The following is a 16,720-nucleotide window of genomic DNA, read 5'->3' as shown; positions in this document are numbered from 1 at the left end:
ATCATGATAGTATAAAGGGCTGTATAGAAATCCCAAATTCTTAAATTCCTAACCCTGTAATAAAGGTCACAAACTAGAGCACAAGTCCCGTTTTATAAATGTGGGGTTTGTTCTTTATTTGGGACGGCGTTACTTATCCAACACAAAAATACCATATCTACATCAGCTGTCTATTCTCTTGTCTGACCTAATACATCATGGTGGTTATGTAATTTATTTTTTTTGATAAATAAACGAAGGAATAATTAAAAAGGAATCCGTGTTAAGAAAAAAATAACTTTAGTGATTAGAAAAAGAAAACAAAGTTGTGAGGTTTTTTCTCTTTTTTTCATTGTGTAATAGGTTGCCGTGTTGTTAACTTCTTCCTCTGAAGTAAGCACTATTGCCTATCTTTGGAGTAAATTGTTTTACAAATCCATAATAAAATAAATAAATATAAGTTTAAATATAATTATGATATTTTCCCAGCACTAAAGCTATTTTAGATGTTGTAGGCTCTTCTCTTTAAGACATAAATTCATTTTCTTCCTTAAAATCATATAAAAGGCAGCTGATATTAACAGGGATCTCCCGTTTTCTCCTTGCTCTTTTTTTTTTTCTTACAAAGACATCGGCTCTTCTTATAAGTAGTGTTTTGTCCAGGGGCTTGTCCACTGGATGATTATTTTTGGAATTAATTTTTTTAGAAAAGAAAGGCCCTCCACTCCACCCGTTGTGGACGCTCCTATATTCTATATTATACTGGACTGGACGTGAATTTGGTCAAGTCCAGTCCTACTGTCGGTTCATAAAGAAGGTAAAATTGATCCCTTGTGACACCATTGAAGGCGTTTTTCCTTTTTTTAGTTATTCTTTATATAATATATACACAACACTTCTAATAAGTAATAGTAAGTTTTCTACATTCTTAACCGCCTCGGAGGAACAAGATTTCCTCCTCGCGTGACAGCGACACTTTTGAATCCTAATAAATAAAAATATAGCATCGCTTTGAGAACGTTACTGTGTGAAACATTCCTAATAACTTGAGATTCCAGTTAAATGAGATGATGTAAAAATATATCTGCGAATTCATCATTTCTAAACTTGAGAGCCTTGTATTTAGAACATAATATGTCATAAATATATCTTGTACTAATCCCTTGTTTTTTTGTTTTTTTTAGGTATCTCAAAGACTTCGATAATTACCAAAGAATGCTCTCTGAGCAAGAAAGGGACAAAAGTCCCAAGAATTTAAAAAGAACTCGAAATAACTCTGGATGTCTATGCTTCTCTGGTAAAACAATTAAAAGCTGATGTAATTTTCACTTATCCCCTACTAATAACTGTATCTTTACACATTATTATAATTGATGTAATAATAATTAAATTATATGTTAGCCCATTTGAGCCCTGATCCCTCCCTCCTAACTTCCTATAAACGGATAATTTAGGTACCTCCAATATTTTCTATTTTGTCTCACAATTAATAAATACTATTGTAAATGACCAAAAAATGATATATTATTTAGAAATTCGACCCTCGATTGTCGATATATTTATGTATATACTATTTACATAAATCAATAAAACAATCATTGTAATTCACTTTATACCTTCTTATGCTGTATTTGAACTAAATTGTTATTTATAGCAGTTTGTGCATTAGGAACAAACAAACAAATAGACTTTTTCATGTATTGATACTATTTTGCTCTTATAGGCATATAAATGCATAATTCACCTCCTTTAAATATAACAATAATAAAGGACAAACTATGGTACATGATTCCACAAATTTTTTTTCATACAAAAAAACACATTTCTTTCATTTAATAATAGACACAAACAAAATATAAATCAAATATCCCTCCTAGAGTTTTATTTACTATTGATTGGCTGAATTATAATCCTTACTGTTTCCCCCTTAGCTATAAGGATGGGCCATTTTAATGATATCCTAAGTCATGTACTCTAATTGGCTGACATGAAGATGATTAACCAGAGGTGGGGAGTTGGACTCCATAGCTAAAGCCTGCCACTCAACTTGAGTCTATATTTTGAAGACTTGCGACTTCTCATGATGTCATGATCAATTACTCGCGACTTCACTTGGAATCGATACTTGACACTCAATTTGGACTTGAAGGCTTCATCTTAAGGTCAACTAAAGGAGGGCTTTAACTCTATGGATCCTATATTAAAAATATGGATTTGAAATGACCTGTATAAAATAAATCTTAGGACTCAATGAAGGACTTGAAATTGTAACCCAAGACTTGAAACTCGAATTGGCCTTGCAGTATGTACTATAAAGATTTTTTTGCCACCTGTGACTAATTCTATCAACAGTTTGCCACTTCAAATAGTTTAAAGCATCATAATTCATGTTGCTAACAGTCATTATATTATACACAGGGAAATACAGTGACAGTTAATTTATTTACTAATTAGCATCGTTTTCCTTAGTACAAAAAAGGATCTAGGTAGATCCACAAAGTATTCTTATATACTTTTTTAATTTAAATTTTAAACACTAAGGCTTTAAGCATTTTTCGTCATATCATCCCCCTCAATTAAGTAGTACATATTATGTGTTAACTAAAAGGCTCCCCTTAATATGTATTCAAATAATACATTTTTAGCAGTTTTAATTTAACTGCTTAATAGTGTGTCTAAAAAAAATCACTTACTGACCTTGATTTAAAATAAATCCTTCAATTTAAAAGAAGTATTTTCTATAAAAAACCAAAAAAAAATTGGTCTAATTTTTCTCACTTTTTTCCGCCCTATTAAATATCCTTCACCGTAGGAGCATGGACCCTCCTGCAACTCCGACACTGGTTCTCACCCAGTAGAATGACAAGCTGTGAACAACCCCTAAATAAATTATTTTTTAATAAAAGAACAAAAATACGTTTAAAGCCTATGTAAAATATGGAACTTATTAAATCATTGTGTGATAAATTGTATGAAAGGCATTTACTCACTCTTTTGTTGTACATATATGTTTGTGAATGTTTTTTTGTTTTTCAATTTCAGGATTTGTAATTATATTATATATATATATATAGATGTGTATATTAATTATGTTCAAATAGAACACACAGAAATAATAATGAAAAATATAAACAATCATGTTGAAGAATGGTGTTCTTAATTTCAAAATGATATCATTGTAAGAGTCACTTGGGATATAGGTATAATGCATATATTTAAGTAAGATATTACACATTAGACTGTTTTTGTTTCGGCTTAATATGTTTTTCCTTCTTCACAAAGTCCTTGGTTGATGGCCACAGCCAGAAAATAGAGTTTGAGACCTGTCAGCTCATATTTTGAGGATGTACAACCCATTTTAATTTGAAAAAAAAATATTTTGGGGTGGAAATTTTTAATTAGCTAAGATGTTTTTAATGGGTAGTAGCCGGCATTATCGGTGGTTATATGGTGTCGACAAATAGACAAACATTGCTTTAATATTATACCAGATAACTCTTCAAGGATTCCTCAGCGTTACTCCATGTTTTTTAATGAGCATACTCACACAAACTTACTTAATAATTAAAGATTGTCTTCCTAGGAATAAAAGCTAATAATAACAGGTTCATAACTATTTTTTTAATGTGATGTGAAGAACCAAGGAGTGCAAGATTCTAAAGACTGAGTTGTTACAAGACACGCTCGTTGCTAAGTCTCGTGTAAGTCGTATTTATTATGTTAGTAGCAGTAGTGCTGGAGTAAATAAGTGTCGACTAAAAGACAATTTTTTCTTTAATGGTATGTAAGATAACTGCTCAATCATTCTTCATTACTACTCTACATTTTTCATGAACACACTCAATCGAAGCTACTCAATAATTCAAGTCCTAACATAATATACTAAAAATGCATTGGAATTATGATATACATAAGAGAGCAATAAAACAAAACAACAGAAATATTGTACTCGTGACACGCACACGCCTGCAATATTTTATGAATACGACTACACTATTAGTTCTTGTATCAAAATATTTATATGATTTACATCAGGGAGCACTATATACAGTGGTAATTTTTTTTGTGTGCTATTAAAAACTTTTACCCTCCATCCGGTCAAAGTTACCGTAAGTACTTCAAAATGAAGTCAAATAAAAAAAAGGACATAAATCCTATTATATTTAAGGCATAAAAAAAGAAAAAAACATTTTATAATTTTTTTAAATTTCTTAGCAATTTTTTGACTTTATTATGTAGTCGGTTTTTTAAGTTAAAACTCATGAAGTAACTATTGGCGGCATGCAAATCTAAATAAATAATTATGGATTTTTTATTTATTCAGTAAGATATATTATTAAACTTTTTCAAGAACAAGATATAAAATGGGTATAAACATACATTGAATTTTATTCAATTTTGATGATGAGTGATTTGTAACAATTATATTTTTGTGTCTTTTCTCTTGATTCTATGTTTTGTTGAATTCATTTTTGACGATGTTGTTTATTTTTTTACTTCAAATGAAGGAACTGACTTAAAAAAATATTTGAATAGTATGAAACGAAAACAAATAGGCCCAAATCTTATATGTGCAGCTCTCAAATATCAAACTTTTCATGTAAAACGTGTAGCAATGTAAACAATGTGTAACATTTGTGGCTATCAAAAGTGTACCGGACATGGATGAATATTTATATAAATGTTTGAGTACTATTGAATGATTTGAGTCAAGAGACTATAAATATTGATTTAATTTATAGCTATAGGTAATTATTAGTTATATGTAGCAAATAATTATGGCAAGTATTAAGAAAACATTTGGAATATAAGATATTAAACAAGATGAACAACGAATGAAGTGGATCAAAATCTTTCTATTCCTAGTAGACTCAAAAGTTTATGAACATAATTTATACACTCGTAGTCAAGGAACGACAATACAACAGCAAAAAAAAGACTGTTATACAATCATTAGACTGTCACGTTTTTGTGTTAATATTTTACCCCCGTGAAAATACTCTTTTTGGTGGGAAGTATAAAAAATTAATGTTTATGACCTCTCCGGTCATTAATTATGTAGGTATACACGTCGCCAAGTACGTTTGCATTGATACTTGTGTTGTTTTAATCCTTATTTTTTCTGTTCTAGTCCAGGACTGGAATCAGTGCTTTTTTTGTGGTATCGGAGTCGGTAATTTTAACCGACTCCGGCTACAAAAATTAGTATAATTTATCTAAAAGAACTTATTTATAATTTAAGGCTTACATTAAGTACTTTTAAAGTTTTTTTTATAAATGATTATAAATAATAATTATTAAGTACTAGTAACTAAGGAAAGTTAACTCATTTATAAGTTTACTTCACAAATTTCAAACGTCTCTATAGTATATACAATCACATTTCAAAAACATCGCTTACGTCTAAATTATTATGAAGGGTAGAGCAAAGCCATTAGTCATGCTAACTCATAACTTAGTCTTCTGTCCATAATGTTATGGGCCATCTAGAAGGCATTACTTTCACTAATATTATAGTAAAGTTACTACCTGAGTGTACTAATTGAATTAGTCTAGGAAAAATATAATTATCTTTCATAGACTATAATAGACTGTCATTATTCTTAATTTGGCTCTAAGTATAGTATTCATTATTCTTATAAAAATTGATGAAGATAGATTGATTATGACGTCAGTGAATGATATATATGATGACGTTATTGAGTAAAGATTTTTATATGGAAGAGCTAACTTTTTGGATTGGGACGCGACTGTTAGACATAGCAGAGGATGGAATGATACGTCAAAATTTTGGAACTACTATATGTATATATCCCAAGGTTAATAGAAATACAAGGTTATATCATCATATAATCGGGCTTGCCAAAATTTCCAATTTGATGTACCTTACCGACCTCTTGGACAGGACAAACATATTCGGACATCATTGAATATAACAACGGTATATTAACAGTATATAGTACTAGAAATTACATGATTAACTGTAATTGTATATTATACTCTTTGACGTCACTATTAAAAAGTGTGGTGGAAGTGAAACATAAGTTGGAAAAGCGTTATTACTTATTTAATTATTACAGCGGACGAAAAAAATCGTCTGTTTTGGAAATCGAAATGACCATCCTATTATTAAGCTGCAAGGAAAGCTGTCAAAAGCAAAGATAAGGCTTGTGAATACCAATTGGTAGTAGAAGGGGGAGGGAGGGTTGTCAATTTTTCCGTTAAAATCTTCTTAAAAGAAAAGAAGCATATTCAAAAAAAGTTCTGGCAAAATTGTCAAAGTGTTGTCAAAAAGTAAACCAGAACATAAGAAAAGAAATAAATTTGAAAACAAATTTGGATGCCTTAGTTTGTTAAAAATCTTTCTTTATTTTTGACATATCCTATAAGGAGTAAAAAAAACAACGAATTCCGTCACCTTCTAAATAAAAATCCTAGCTACGGCAAATAATATTTTGTTTCTAAACATAAACACGACTACATAATCCAATAATCGATTAATTTATGCATTGCATAATTATAACCATCAGTGTCAAAAGTCATTGAAGTGACTCAACCCTCCCTCGTTTGAATGAAATGAATAATTATTTATTCTTGAACATGATTAGTCATTGTCAACAGCTATTCGATATAATGCACTTTTTCTAAAGACAAAAGGTACATACTACATACATGTCTTAAATACAAAACGGAAATACCAGGGTTACACGTAACACAAGTGAAATTATGTCATGAAACATAAAAATATCAAATATAGTAATATCTTTGATTGTGTGTAACTTAGTGAAAGGAATACTCCAACACATGGCTTGCAAATTTCACGCCTTAACAACGAAAACATGTTTTTTTTCGTTCAAAATTCGCTTTTTTTAAATTATTAATATTATATTTTTAATTATTCACTTTATGGAGCTGCACTTTTTAAGCTATTGCTTCGCTTGAACGGTATTTTTTCCCAATCAAAATGCAGTTTATAAATAAAACACAAAAAAAAATTGAATCCATTGTTTTGAAAATGACAAAAGTCGAATCACACTTACAAATTGTATGAACAGATGGTCATGCAATTTTGACAGCTATCTTTTAAAACTTGGTACTAATTGAAAATGACTGAATTAATAAATAAAAAATAGCGCCATCTATGTTTGAAGTACGGGACTTTTCAGCCCATTTGTTTATTCGTAGAACATACACTCTATTTTTTCGTTACTTTGTTGACGAATCAATAGAGATAGGATGGGTCTTGGAGCCAGATCCGGAGTACCCAGCTTCGGTATAAGTAAATCTTTATTACGTTATAATACAAGGTTTACAGATAGTTCTGTAAAATGTGTATTAAATTACTAATTATATAACCAATAACAAAAAAAACAACAACATGTGACTAATATGTGGGTATTTTTTTTTAAATTGATGTTCCAGATACTAATCTGCGTGTATGATAATTATCTGGATACGTTCCTATCTACTATTTGGATTTAGGAAGAATTGGTTCACAATTTTTTTTGGTTTTTTTTCTGTATCTTTTTGGAAAAAAGGTTCAGCGATATATTAAAGGAATAATCTCATGTAATGTTTTGCAGTTTTTCAACAGTGATTTGTATTATTTAAAAGTAAATGAATACTAATCCAATTGGTGATAGGGTATTTAATGTTTATATTACTAATGAAAATATTGTGCTTTTAGAATAAAAGCTTTTTAAGACGAGGATAATCAAATGCATTTGGGGTTGCTTCGTTACACATTGCTGTATTTATGCTTAAAAGAAAAATAGTAGTACAATAATCCCAAGGGAACATGCTATTCCTCGTTTGTTTGTTTTTTTGCTTTAATGCAGGATATGTGTGGTGATAACATAAAAGAAAGTTTTTTAGATGAAACATAAAAAACGCAATATAAGTTTTTTACTTCGATGAAAAACCGAAGAGGAATTTTTAAAGAGTCAAATACAATATTGAACCACTGAAAAACTGTCCAACAAGTTATTAAAATATGGATTATATTTTTACATGAACATATTATATACAAATTCAGTCAATTTGATTAAGCGGTATTTGAATTTTAAATCAAATTTTGATATCGTCAATATAATCAATTTCAGTTGCTGTGGATAGTTTCTAACCAGTTAATCCCTTGCTTTTTTTTTTGTTATTTTTGCAACGTAAATACTTATAAATTCTTCTTTCATAATAATTTCACGTCATGACGTCTCGTTATTTTTTTTCTGTTCAGTGTTACCAAATAAACGATTTTTATCAGGCTAAATCACTTTTTTGAATTAATCAAAGTTATAGTACTCATATCAACGGATACGTTTATCATGCTGTCGCAATATTGAGAAAAAGTATACCAGCTTGTTTTAATGTTATCGCTACACACACATATATATATATATATATATACAGGAAAAATGAGCGAGCTTACAGTTTTTGCATTAAAGAGGATACTATCCTATGATAAGGGGCGTCCACAGGGGGTGGGCTGGAGGGGCTGTAGCCCTTACCAAATTAAGGAATTTTTGCTTGTTACTAAAAAATTTAATATTTCAATTTTTTTCTCAAAAAATGTAATATTTAAAAATTTAATTCAATTTTTCAAATTATTTTCCCAAAAAAACTTTTGAAACTTTGGCACAAAAAAATTTCATAGTTGAAATTTTTTTGTGATCAACTGGGGATTTTGAAATTTTTCTACAAAAAAATTAATTTTTTGTGATCAACTTTGTATTTTAGAAATTTGTTACATAAAATTTAATGATTAAAAATTTTTCCCAAAAATTTTATTTTTTTGTGAACACTTGTGGATTTGTGAGGTTGTGAGAGTTGAATTTCAGTATCCTCTATCGCTGACTCCAATTTGGGGATAGAAAGAGAAAGTATGACGTGTGGGCCAACTTATACAGGATACCCGTACCCACATAGGTTCAATCCGTTTTTGTATATAATTGCATGATAAATCTACTCCTTTGCAATTAAATAATAACGCCAACTGCTAAGGAATTCATTTTTCAGAACGGCCATCTAAAAAATACACACGATTTAGACAACTAATGATACGTTCTAGCTTGGAGTGAAGAGAATAAAAAGAAAGCAAGGATGGCAGGTCTGAATCGGTCCTAGAATTGATACTAGAAATCATGTACCGTGTGGTCCATTGAAATCTGAACACTGACTAACTCAATAAATAATTAAGGTTGAATAATTGAAATCAATTCATGTTCAGATATATTAAAGCATAACTCTATGCAATGACCTCAAGAAGTACATAACCAAACGGGGCATCCCCTTCTACGACGAGAAGACCTAGACCGTCAACACTGTGAGGAACAGGCACAATGACAGGTACTTAAGGTTGGGAGACATTGATGTATCAATAATGAAACTTAATACCACAAAGTACCCTGCCTCCACCATAACCTTGGGCTTTGTGGCCTCTGTTGGTAAGGCATACCCTCTGGTATGGATCCCAGTCAGGTACAGGCTCGGTTTGTGACTATTCTGAGGGAAATATAGTAGTCCAGCAGGATAATGCTCCTGCACACCTCAAAAAACCATAGAAAAGGTTGGCCAACAACATTCCCTTCTGGCCCAAACACTTTTGGTCCCTCTATAGCCCTGATGCCAACCCCCTCGACTCCACCTTTTGGGTGCATATCGATTTGTAGGCCTCGAGTGTTCGTCATCAAAACACCAAGACCCTCAAAGCCACACTCACCAACTCTGAGACGCGATAAGAGATGACTACATACACACTGAGTGCCAAGCCTTACATTCCCGTCTGAAAGCATTTATTCCCGCTAAGGGAAGCTATATGAATGATTAAAAGAGGTCTCACAACATCTGTTTAATGTATTAACTTTGTTGAAATTATATTTTTAATAAATTATAAGTCGTTAAAGTTAAAAAATCAAAGTGTTCATATATGAATGGACAACCCGGTAAATGTTAGAACACAGATCACTTGAAATATTTAGACATAAACATTGCCATTTACTATCTATTTATTTTATTATAAACAACATATGCATACGTTAATGTCTAATTTCCTATACAAATCTACATAAATCTATGCATATATGCTTGGCTTATGACCCATAAGTTATGGGTAAAGAACACAAGATATGTGGGAATAATTGCATACTCTTATTCATGTTAAAATAAACATATTATATATTTTTTTGGATTAGTGAGAGTTTTTCCCATAGAGAAAGAAATATATGGAGACGACAAGTTATTTTTGATGTCAGTTTGGCATTGTAAAGCAGATTTCTTTTTTTTAATGTATAGCTTGGGTAGAATCATTCAACATCTATAAAAATAGGTTGGGCTGGGATGTAATTAGTTTGAAGAAGACGTTTGGATCATTCAAAGTTAACACTAACTAATGTTTTTTTGTTTTTTTTTACATCAGCTTAGTCTGAGAAGGGAACAATACATCTACCCCGACTCCTGGACAACTAACCCCGTCTTATTACCCACTAGTATCTCACTCCCCAAATCCCCAACCCCCTCCCAATCTTTTCTGTCATTAATATGGATAAGTACATAAAGTAAATGATAGAGGGCCAAAGTCATACATGACTGTTATGGTTGTTAGGAGGGGCTGTTGGGCAATGCAACTTTCAAGGTCGAATCTGAAAGTAGTTATGAGCTCTATAAAATGCTTAATTTTGCAAAAAAAAAAATCAATTAGACGGAGCTGTGGATCACTGCCAACAAATGATTTAAGAAATGTAGCCAAAATCCTGCAAGATCAAATCGAAAAAGAAACAACAAATATAGCCGTACCCAATTGTTATAATATGAAGATATAAATTATTTGAAAATATAGCCAAGTTCGTATTAAGATGCACACAAAACTTTCTCGAAAGAGACGAACAGAGAAAGGAGGAACAATGTTCGGTCTATTAAAAGTGAAATTGTGTAATACATGTCTTGCCCACATTTAATTGTTTTAATTATTTAAATGTATTATTTCGTTATAATATTATTTAAGTTGATAGTGTCAAATTCGCTTAAGTATTTAATATTTAAAAAGAAAATTCCGTTATGTTAACTCTATATTTATTTAAAAAAAATATTTTTTTAATACAAACAAATTTTTAACAACTATTTTTGAACAAAAAACCATTTTAAATCATGAATCATCAGAGAATAATAACTCCTAATCTGTCTGTGCACTAGCTTGATGGAATTGATAGAAATGTGTTAGGGATGAGTGATTTTTGCGTTATATATATCCAAGAAACTGAAGGACTCTTATTAATGGAATAGTTTTTTAGAGTAGAAGACGAAGCAGAGTTGACTTTCAATAATTTCAAAGAAGGAGCTGTGGGTGGAGGATCACTAGTCACAAGTCACCCTGATATGAAGAGATACCTGCACAATGAACGATCTTTCCATTAAAGGATATGAGATCCGCCAAGTGAAACACTTTTTCATTAGATCTCTCCTAAAGAGTCGAGATCCCTTGACCAGAACATTACCTTGAAGATAGTTATATCCTCCACCACCTTGGTAAATTCTCAATTCACGTTGTTATACTAATATTATTGTTTTAATTTTTGATTGGATACAATATATGTGACGTCACTCAGCTCAGCCAATCAGAATGCAGACACTAACCGACACACCTATATTATCCACTACTTTGAGTAATTTGCAGCTGTTCACAAAAAAAATCAATTTTTTTCAAGCTATTGACAAAAACTTAAATTTTTTTGCAAAAATTCAAAAATTTATAACTATTGCATAAAAAATTAATTTTTTGTAAAACAATTCCATAAACCTATAATTATTGAAAAAGTTTAAATTTATTTGAAAAGAAATTTCAAATATTACATTTTTTAAATTTTTTCATCCTGACCCAAGAGAATTCTAGTAAAAAGGGAAAATCCATTAATTTGTAGGGCTGCACAGACCCTCCCCCTCTGCGGACACCCCTAATAAAATATAAAATGTACAACTTTTAATTCATAAATCTTATTTTTGGACTTAAAAATAACACACTTTACCAAAACATTGGTCAAGTCATTTTTTAACTATACCCAGGGAAAAATGTCTATTTATAGGAAGGAAAAAAGAAGATTAGCCTGAATATTCTATTCTACACGTTGTTACCTTTGTTGTATCACGCAACCTTTATTCCGAAATGAAACAAAACAAGGAACTCAAAATCAGTTGGTAGTTAACCAATTCTTCCCAACTTCCCAACTATTGTTGGGAATAGATAATTGTAATTCAATCAATTTACGTTCCGAACACTGATTAGAAGCAAAGAAGCAATATAATTAACAGCAGACTCCAAAATCCACAGTACATTTGAGTGTTATTGATGTAAACCGTGTGTAGAGTTAAATCATAATCTTCTATAATTAGGGGCTAAATGATAACGCCATTTTGAAAAAAAATATTTGCGTAAATGAATGCATGATTCTTCATTTAAATTTTTATCGTCTTAAGATATTCCACGAATGTCTTTCAAAATAAAATATGTCGTAGAAAATAAAATATTTTGATTTTTTTAATTCAGAGACGTAAATAATTATAAGGCATGATAAATTACAATTTAATGCTAATGCATAAGGTTGCAATTATTTGCTATGATTTAAATTCCTAGTTAAAAATTAGCAAAGTACTAATGAGTACGGTACTTAGGAAAGACATCTTTTACTTCAGGACTTGAATGGCTCACCCAACCTATTGAAAGGGCGTGCTGTTTTCTTACGTTGTTACATTCATACATAGAAGTTAATTGAAGAAAATATTTTTCTCTTTATTTGGTCATCAATTAATTATAATTCCCTAATCAGAATTGGAGACTCGAATATGGGTTGTAATTAACTCTAATTAGATTGGGACTTTGAACTCCAGGGAGACTCGATTTGGACTAGAAAAAAGAAATTTCAGATCTGTCTTGGACTCAATATGGAAGACTCGTAACTTATCTACAAATTCGTCGTCAGATCGACAAGGTTCAGATTTTAATAAGACGCAAAGCTTGAAACTCATTAACTCACACACCCAAAAACTCGCAACTTTACTTTTGAGACTTCCTTCCAGCTTCTCTCTCAATAATTGAGATTCTAAAGAATTCTACAAAAGAATGATCGTTATCAGATGCAATTGTTAATGTGGAAGTGAACTCTGTTTGCTTTTGTATTTAACTTGTATACATGTAATATGTTTGACAACTAAGATTTTAGCATAAAGTAATGGGTATAGATTTAATTTATATTTATAACTACGAACTACTAATAAGAAAATGAATAGCACGTAGTTCATGTAAAATGCACAGGCTCGTTTTTAGCTTTCAAGTCCTAGAGTAAAAGATGTCTTTCGGAACTAAGGAGTTTTCATATTTGGAAGACGGTAGATCTATAGATGAAAATCGGGTGGCCTTTTTAGCTTGCCCGTCTTTTTAGTCGGCAAACTAAAGAATTACTTTTATTGTCTAAGATGTTGCCATAATTATTTAATTCCTGAGTAGGAAACTTTTTTTCCTACAAGACTCAATTTTATTATAAACGTGATCGAACATTCGTGAGTAATCCTAAGGATTTGTTATAATTGTAAATCTTTGTTGGACTTAATATAGAATCGAAGATCCACATCGGAGTAATTCTTGCCAATGTCCTTGTCTCCTTCCTTCTTCCCGTCCTCCCTTGTCACAGCTAATTAGCGGAGATCTAATGAAACGTTATGCCATCATTTTTTTCCTTTCTTCATTTGGAATAATTCAAATCCTGTCAAACCATGTTACAATTCTCAGAAGAATGATATTGCTGTTCTCAATTATAAGTAGAGATGGATTCGGTGTAGGTCCGAGTCTGAAAGCCTGCCGTCCGAAAATAATTTTACACAGACCAAAAAGTCCGATGTCCAAACCTTGTAGCCCCACATTTATTTCGAATGTAAAATAATTCCTTTACAACTAATCAATGACGTCATCCTCTATTTCATATGTAATGAAAAATAAGATTACAATGATGTTATCGTTTATATTTGTAAGCGTTACAATTATAAGTCAATGAAAATTTCGTATAAAAAAAACAAAAAACGATAAGTAATATTTACTACTTAAAAATGTAGTTTTTTTAAATTGCTATTGCAATGCAATCTTATGGGCAATTATTTGTTTTATACGTGTATCACAAATTATCAAAGAAGTTGTAATTTTTAAGTTTCATTTTTGTGAATTAGAAATGGAAGTGTCATAAATATCATTATTTTGCTGAGGATTCTAAATAATCAATAGTAGTGATGTGCCGGTAGCTAAATTTTGCTGGCTCATATATTTTTGAGTTAATAAAAAAACCACTTGAGAAGTTACGAGCTCTACTCGTTACTCGCTGGAATTCCCGTTACTCTTATGAGGATGAAACTAACAATTTTTGGCAACCCGATAGTTTTTGGGGTAGTAAAGATAAAAAATCATTAATTTAGAGGGACTGCAGTCCCTCCAGTCCATCCCCTGCGGATGCCCCTGACACTAACTAACACTTTTTGGATGCTAACAAATTGGTTTATCAAAAAATCATATTTTTTATAAGATTATTGAAATTTGACTTTTTTTCCCTTCTCTAATTATTAATAATATTCATATTCTTAAGCAGCTTTCTTCATCTTGCGGACGGGAAACTTATTAAATCCAAATAAAAAAAATACGTATTGATGATTTACATGTTTTATATTCTCAAAGAAGAAAAAAGAAAGAAACATAATTTTGTACAATTTACGAATAAATACTCGCATTTTAGACAGACGAGCCGAATTTTTGGTGTCTTTTTTGTTTATTTCTTACAATTTACGACTTTTACTCGTGACACATCACTAATTAGTTTGTAAAAGAAGAGTTTTTCTCTATTTAAAAGTAAAAATGTAAAGAAAACATGAATGTAACACAGAATGTTGTATCTTGCAATCTTTATTCAGAAAAAAAAGGACCAAAATCATTAAGTAGTTGGCAAATTCTTTACAACTTTATCATAATTATTCAATAACTGTTCGGAACTGTTCACAGCTTAACAAGAGATAATTCAAATTCAGCCAATCATGGTTCGACATACTGATAAGGGGAAAAGATGCAGAAATATCGACAGCTCATAAAAAATACACTTTAAATATGTATATTTGTGAAGTAAGGCCGTGTTAAAAATAACTCTCATTTTCAATATGGGTAGATATTATTGCTGAGCCTCGGTCCAGCAACCAATTTTTTTTTCGGTTCGGTCTTAATCTGTGGACCAATTTTTGTTTCAGGTTCACATATAACGGCCTACCTTTTTTTTTAGATAAGCAGTCATTGACTTTTTCATAAAAATATCAAAACTACACGATATATTCTAGAAAAAAGACACAGATTAAGGACGAGTTGATTAAAATCCTCTGGGCGATCTCTGTTTAAACTTTGTATACCATTGTTGTACTTGAAAATACATAGGATTTCATTTTATAAGCAATTTATCTGTAAAATCGGTAAAACAAATTTTTTTTTGGACCTAATTTTTCTTTTAGACCGATCTAGACCGAAATTTTCCTTTGGATTGATTTAGACCAATTTTTTCTATGATACCAGTTCAGACTGAGCTTTTTGTTGGACCAAACTAACTATGCCCAACAAAAATATAACCGTCTCAGACCAGTCTAGCATTTCCCGACCGAAACACACCACTAGTCGATATGAACTTGAATTCTAAACAGCAGTTTAAAAAAAAAATAGAAATTTTTACAGTTATTATGCTTGTGTTTAATTAATTAGAATTAGAGTTGTATCAGTCCTTATTTATGACCGTAGTCCAATCTGATCCCACCCTGTCGAATCCAGTCCCACTTGTCGGCCCTTAAGGTAAAATTGATCCCTTGTGACGTCATGGAGGGTGTCTTTACTTTTTTTTTAATTATTCAGCTATACAACACGGCCTTACCTCGCTAACACAAAAATGCCATGGTATTAATTTGTCAGCTGTCGATTTCTCTGTATGACTTAATAGGTCGTGCCAATTAATACTACAACAACAAGGAAGGGAAGGCTGCCGAGGGTAACTACATAAAGAGATCTAGCCGATGATCATCATCATATTCTGATTCCAAAATGTCAAAAGCATATGGGTGGGTCACCTCATCTGCTAACATTTTCATAAAAATTTATACATACATATATTTTTTTAGATATTTTGAAAGAAGTGATGTCTTTTTAAGTTAACATCTTTTTTTAACTTCCAAAAATATTTCAAATGCAAAAGTGCAAATTAATAATATCATTTCAGATGGCAGAGTTAGTCCACCCTAATCAATTTGATTCAAAAGAATCTACTTTTGACATTAAATTTTTACCTTTGAAATGTAAAGATGTTTTTACATTATCAATATCTTCATTAAAATTTGAATCATTCAATATAAAGTTCAAAAACACTATAAGGAAATATTTAAGTTTGTATATTCAGTAATACGTCACATTTTTTAATACAATTGTTGGTAATAATATGCAAAAAGGCGGTGAAATGGAAGCTCATTATTTTTGTATCTAAATAAGCGCAAAAGTACTCTAAATGGTTAAATTCCTTACCAAATTTGAATCGACAATTTAAAATCAACTTTGATACTAAATCCCACAGTGAAATTTACAAATGTAAGATTGTAGAATATTCATTTCTTTAAAATTTACATTTATTTATTTGGTTAAACAATTGGTTGATCAATCTTTACATAAAATTATTATAAGGAAGAGACTGTGTCAATC

General features: G+C 30.8%; 1 protein-coding gene across 8 annotated transcripts in view; it reads left to right on the top strand.

Annotated features, from left to right (window-relative positions):
- The window catches only part of RhoBTB (Rho-related BTB domain containing), a 62,814-nt gene extending 59,690 nt beyond the window's left edge, over positions 1-3,124 (top strand). For 2 of the 8 annotated variants that reach the window (XR_011778954.1, XR_005869297.2), the window contains exons 10-12: positions 1,164-1,276; positions 1,911-2,281; positions 2,792-3,124. Coding sequence is in view for 6 of the 8 variants with exons in the window: in XM_040727753.2 (XP_040583687.1) it covers positions 1,164-1,276; positions 2,792-2,913 (235 nt within the window). In the remaining 2 variants the exon portion in view is untranslated. Of the gene's footprint in view, positions 1-1,163; positions 1,593-1,910 lie in introns of those variants that run through there. The other 6 variants (XM_040727753.2, XM_040727752.2, XM_071886658.1 and 3 more) reach the window with 4 other exon arrangements.
- Positions 3,125-16,720: the final 13,596 nt, after the last annotated feature.

The sequence above is a fragment of the Lepeophtheirus salmonis genome, chromosome 2, assembly GCF_016086655.4.
Source record: "Lepeophtheirus salmonis chromosome 2, UVic_Lsal_1.4, whole genome shotgun sequence".
NCBI classification, from domain to species: domain Eukaryota; kingdom Metazoa; phylum Arthropoda; class Copepoda; order Siphonostomatoida; family Caligidae; genus Lepeophtheirus; species Lepeophtheirus salmonis.
Note: the sequence above shows the minus strand (reverse complement) of the source record. Positions and strands in the feature narration are given on the sequence as shown.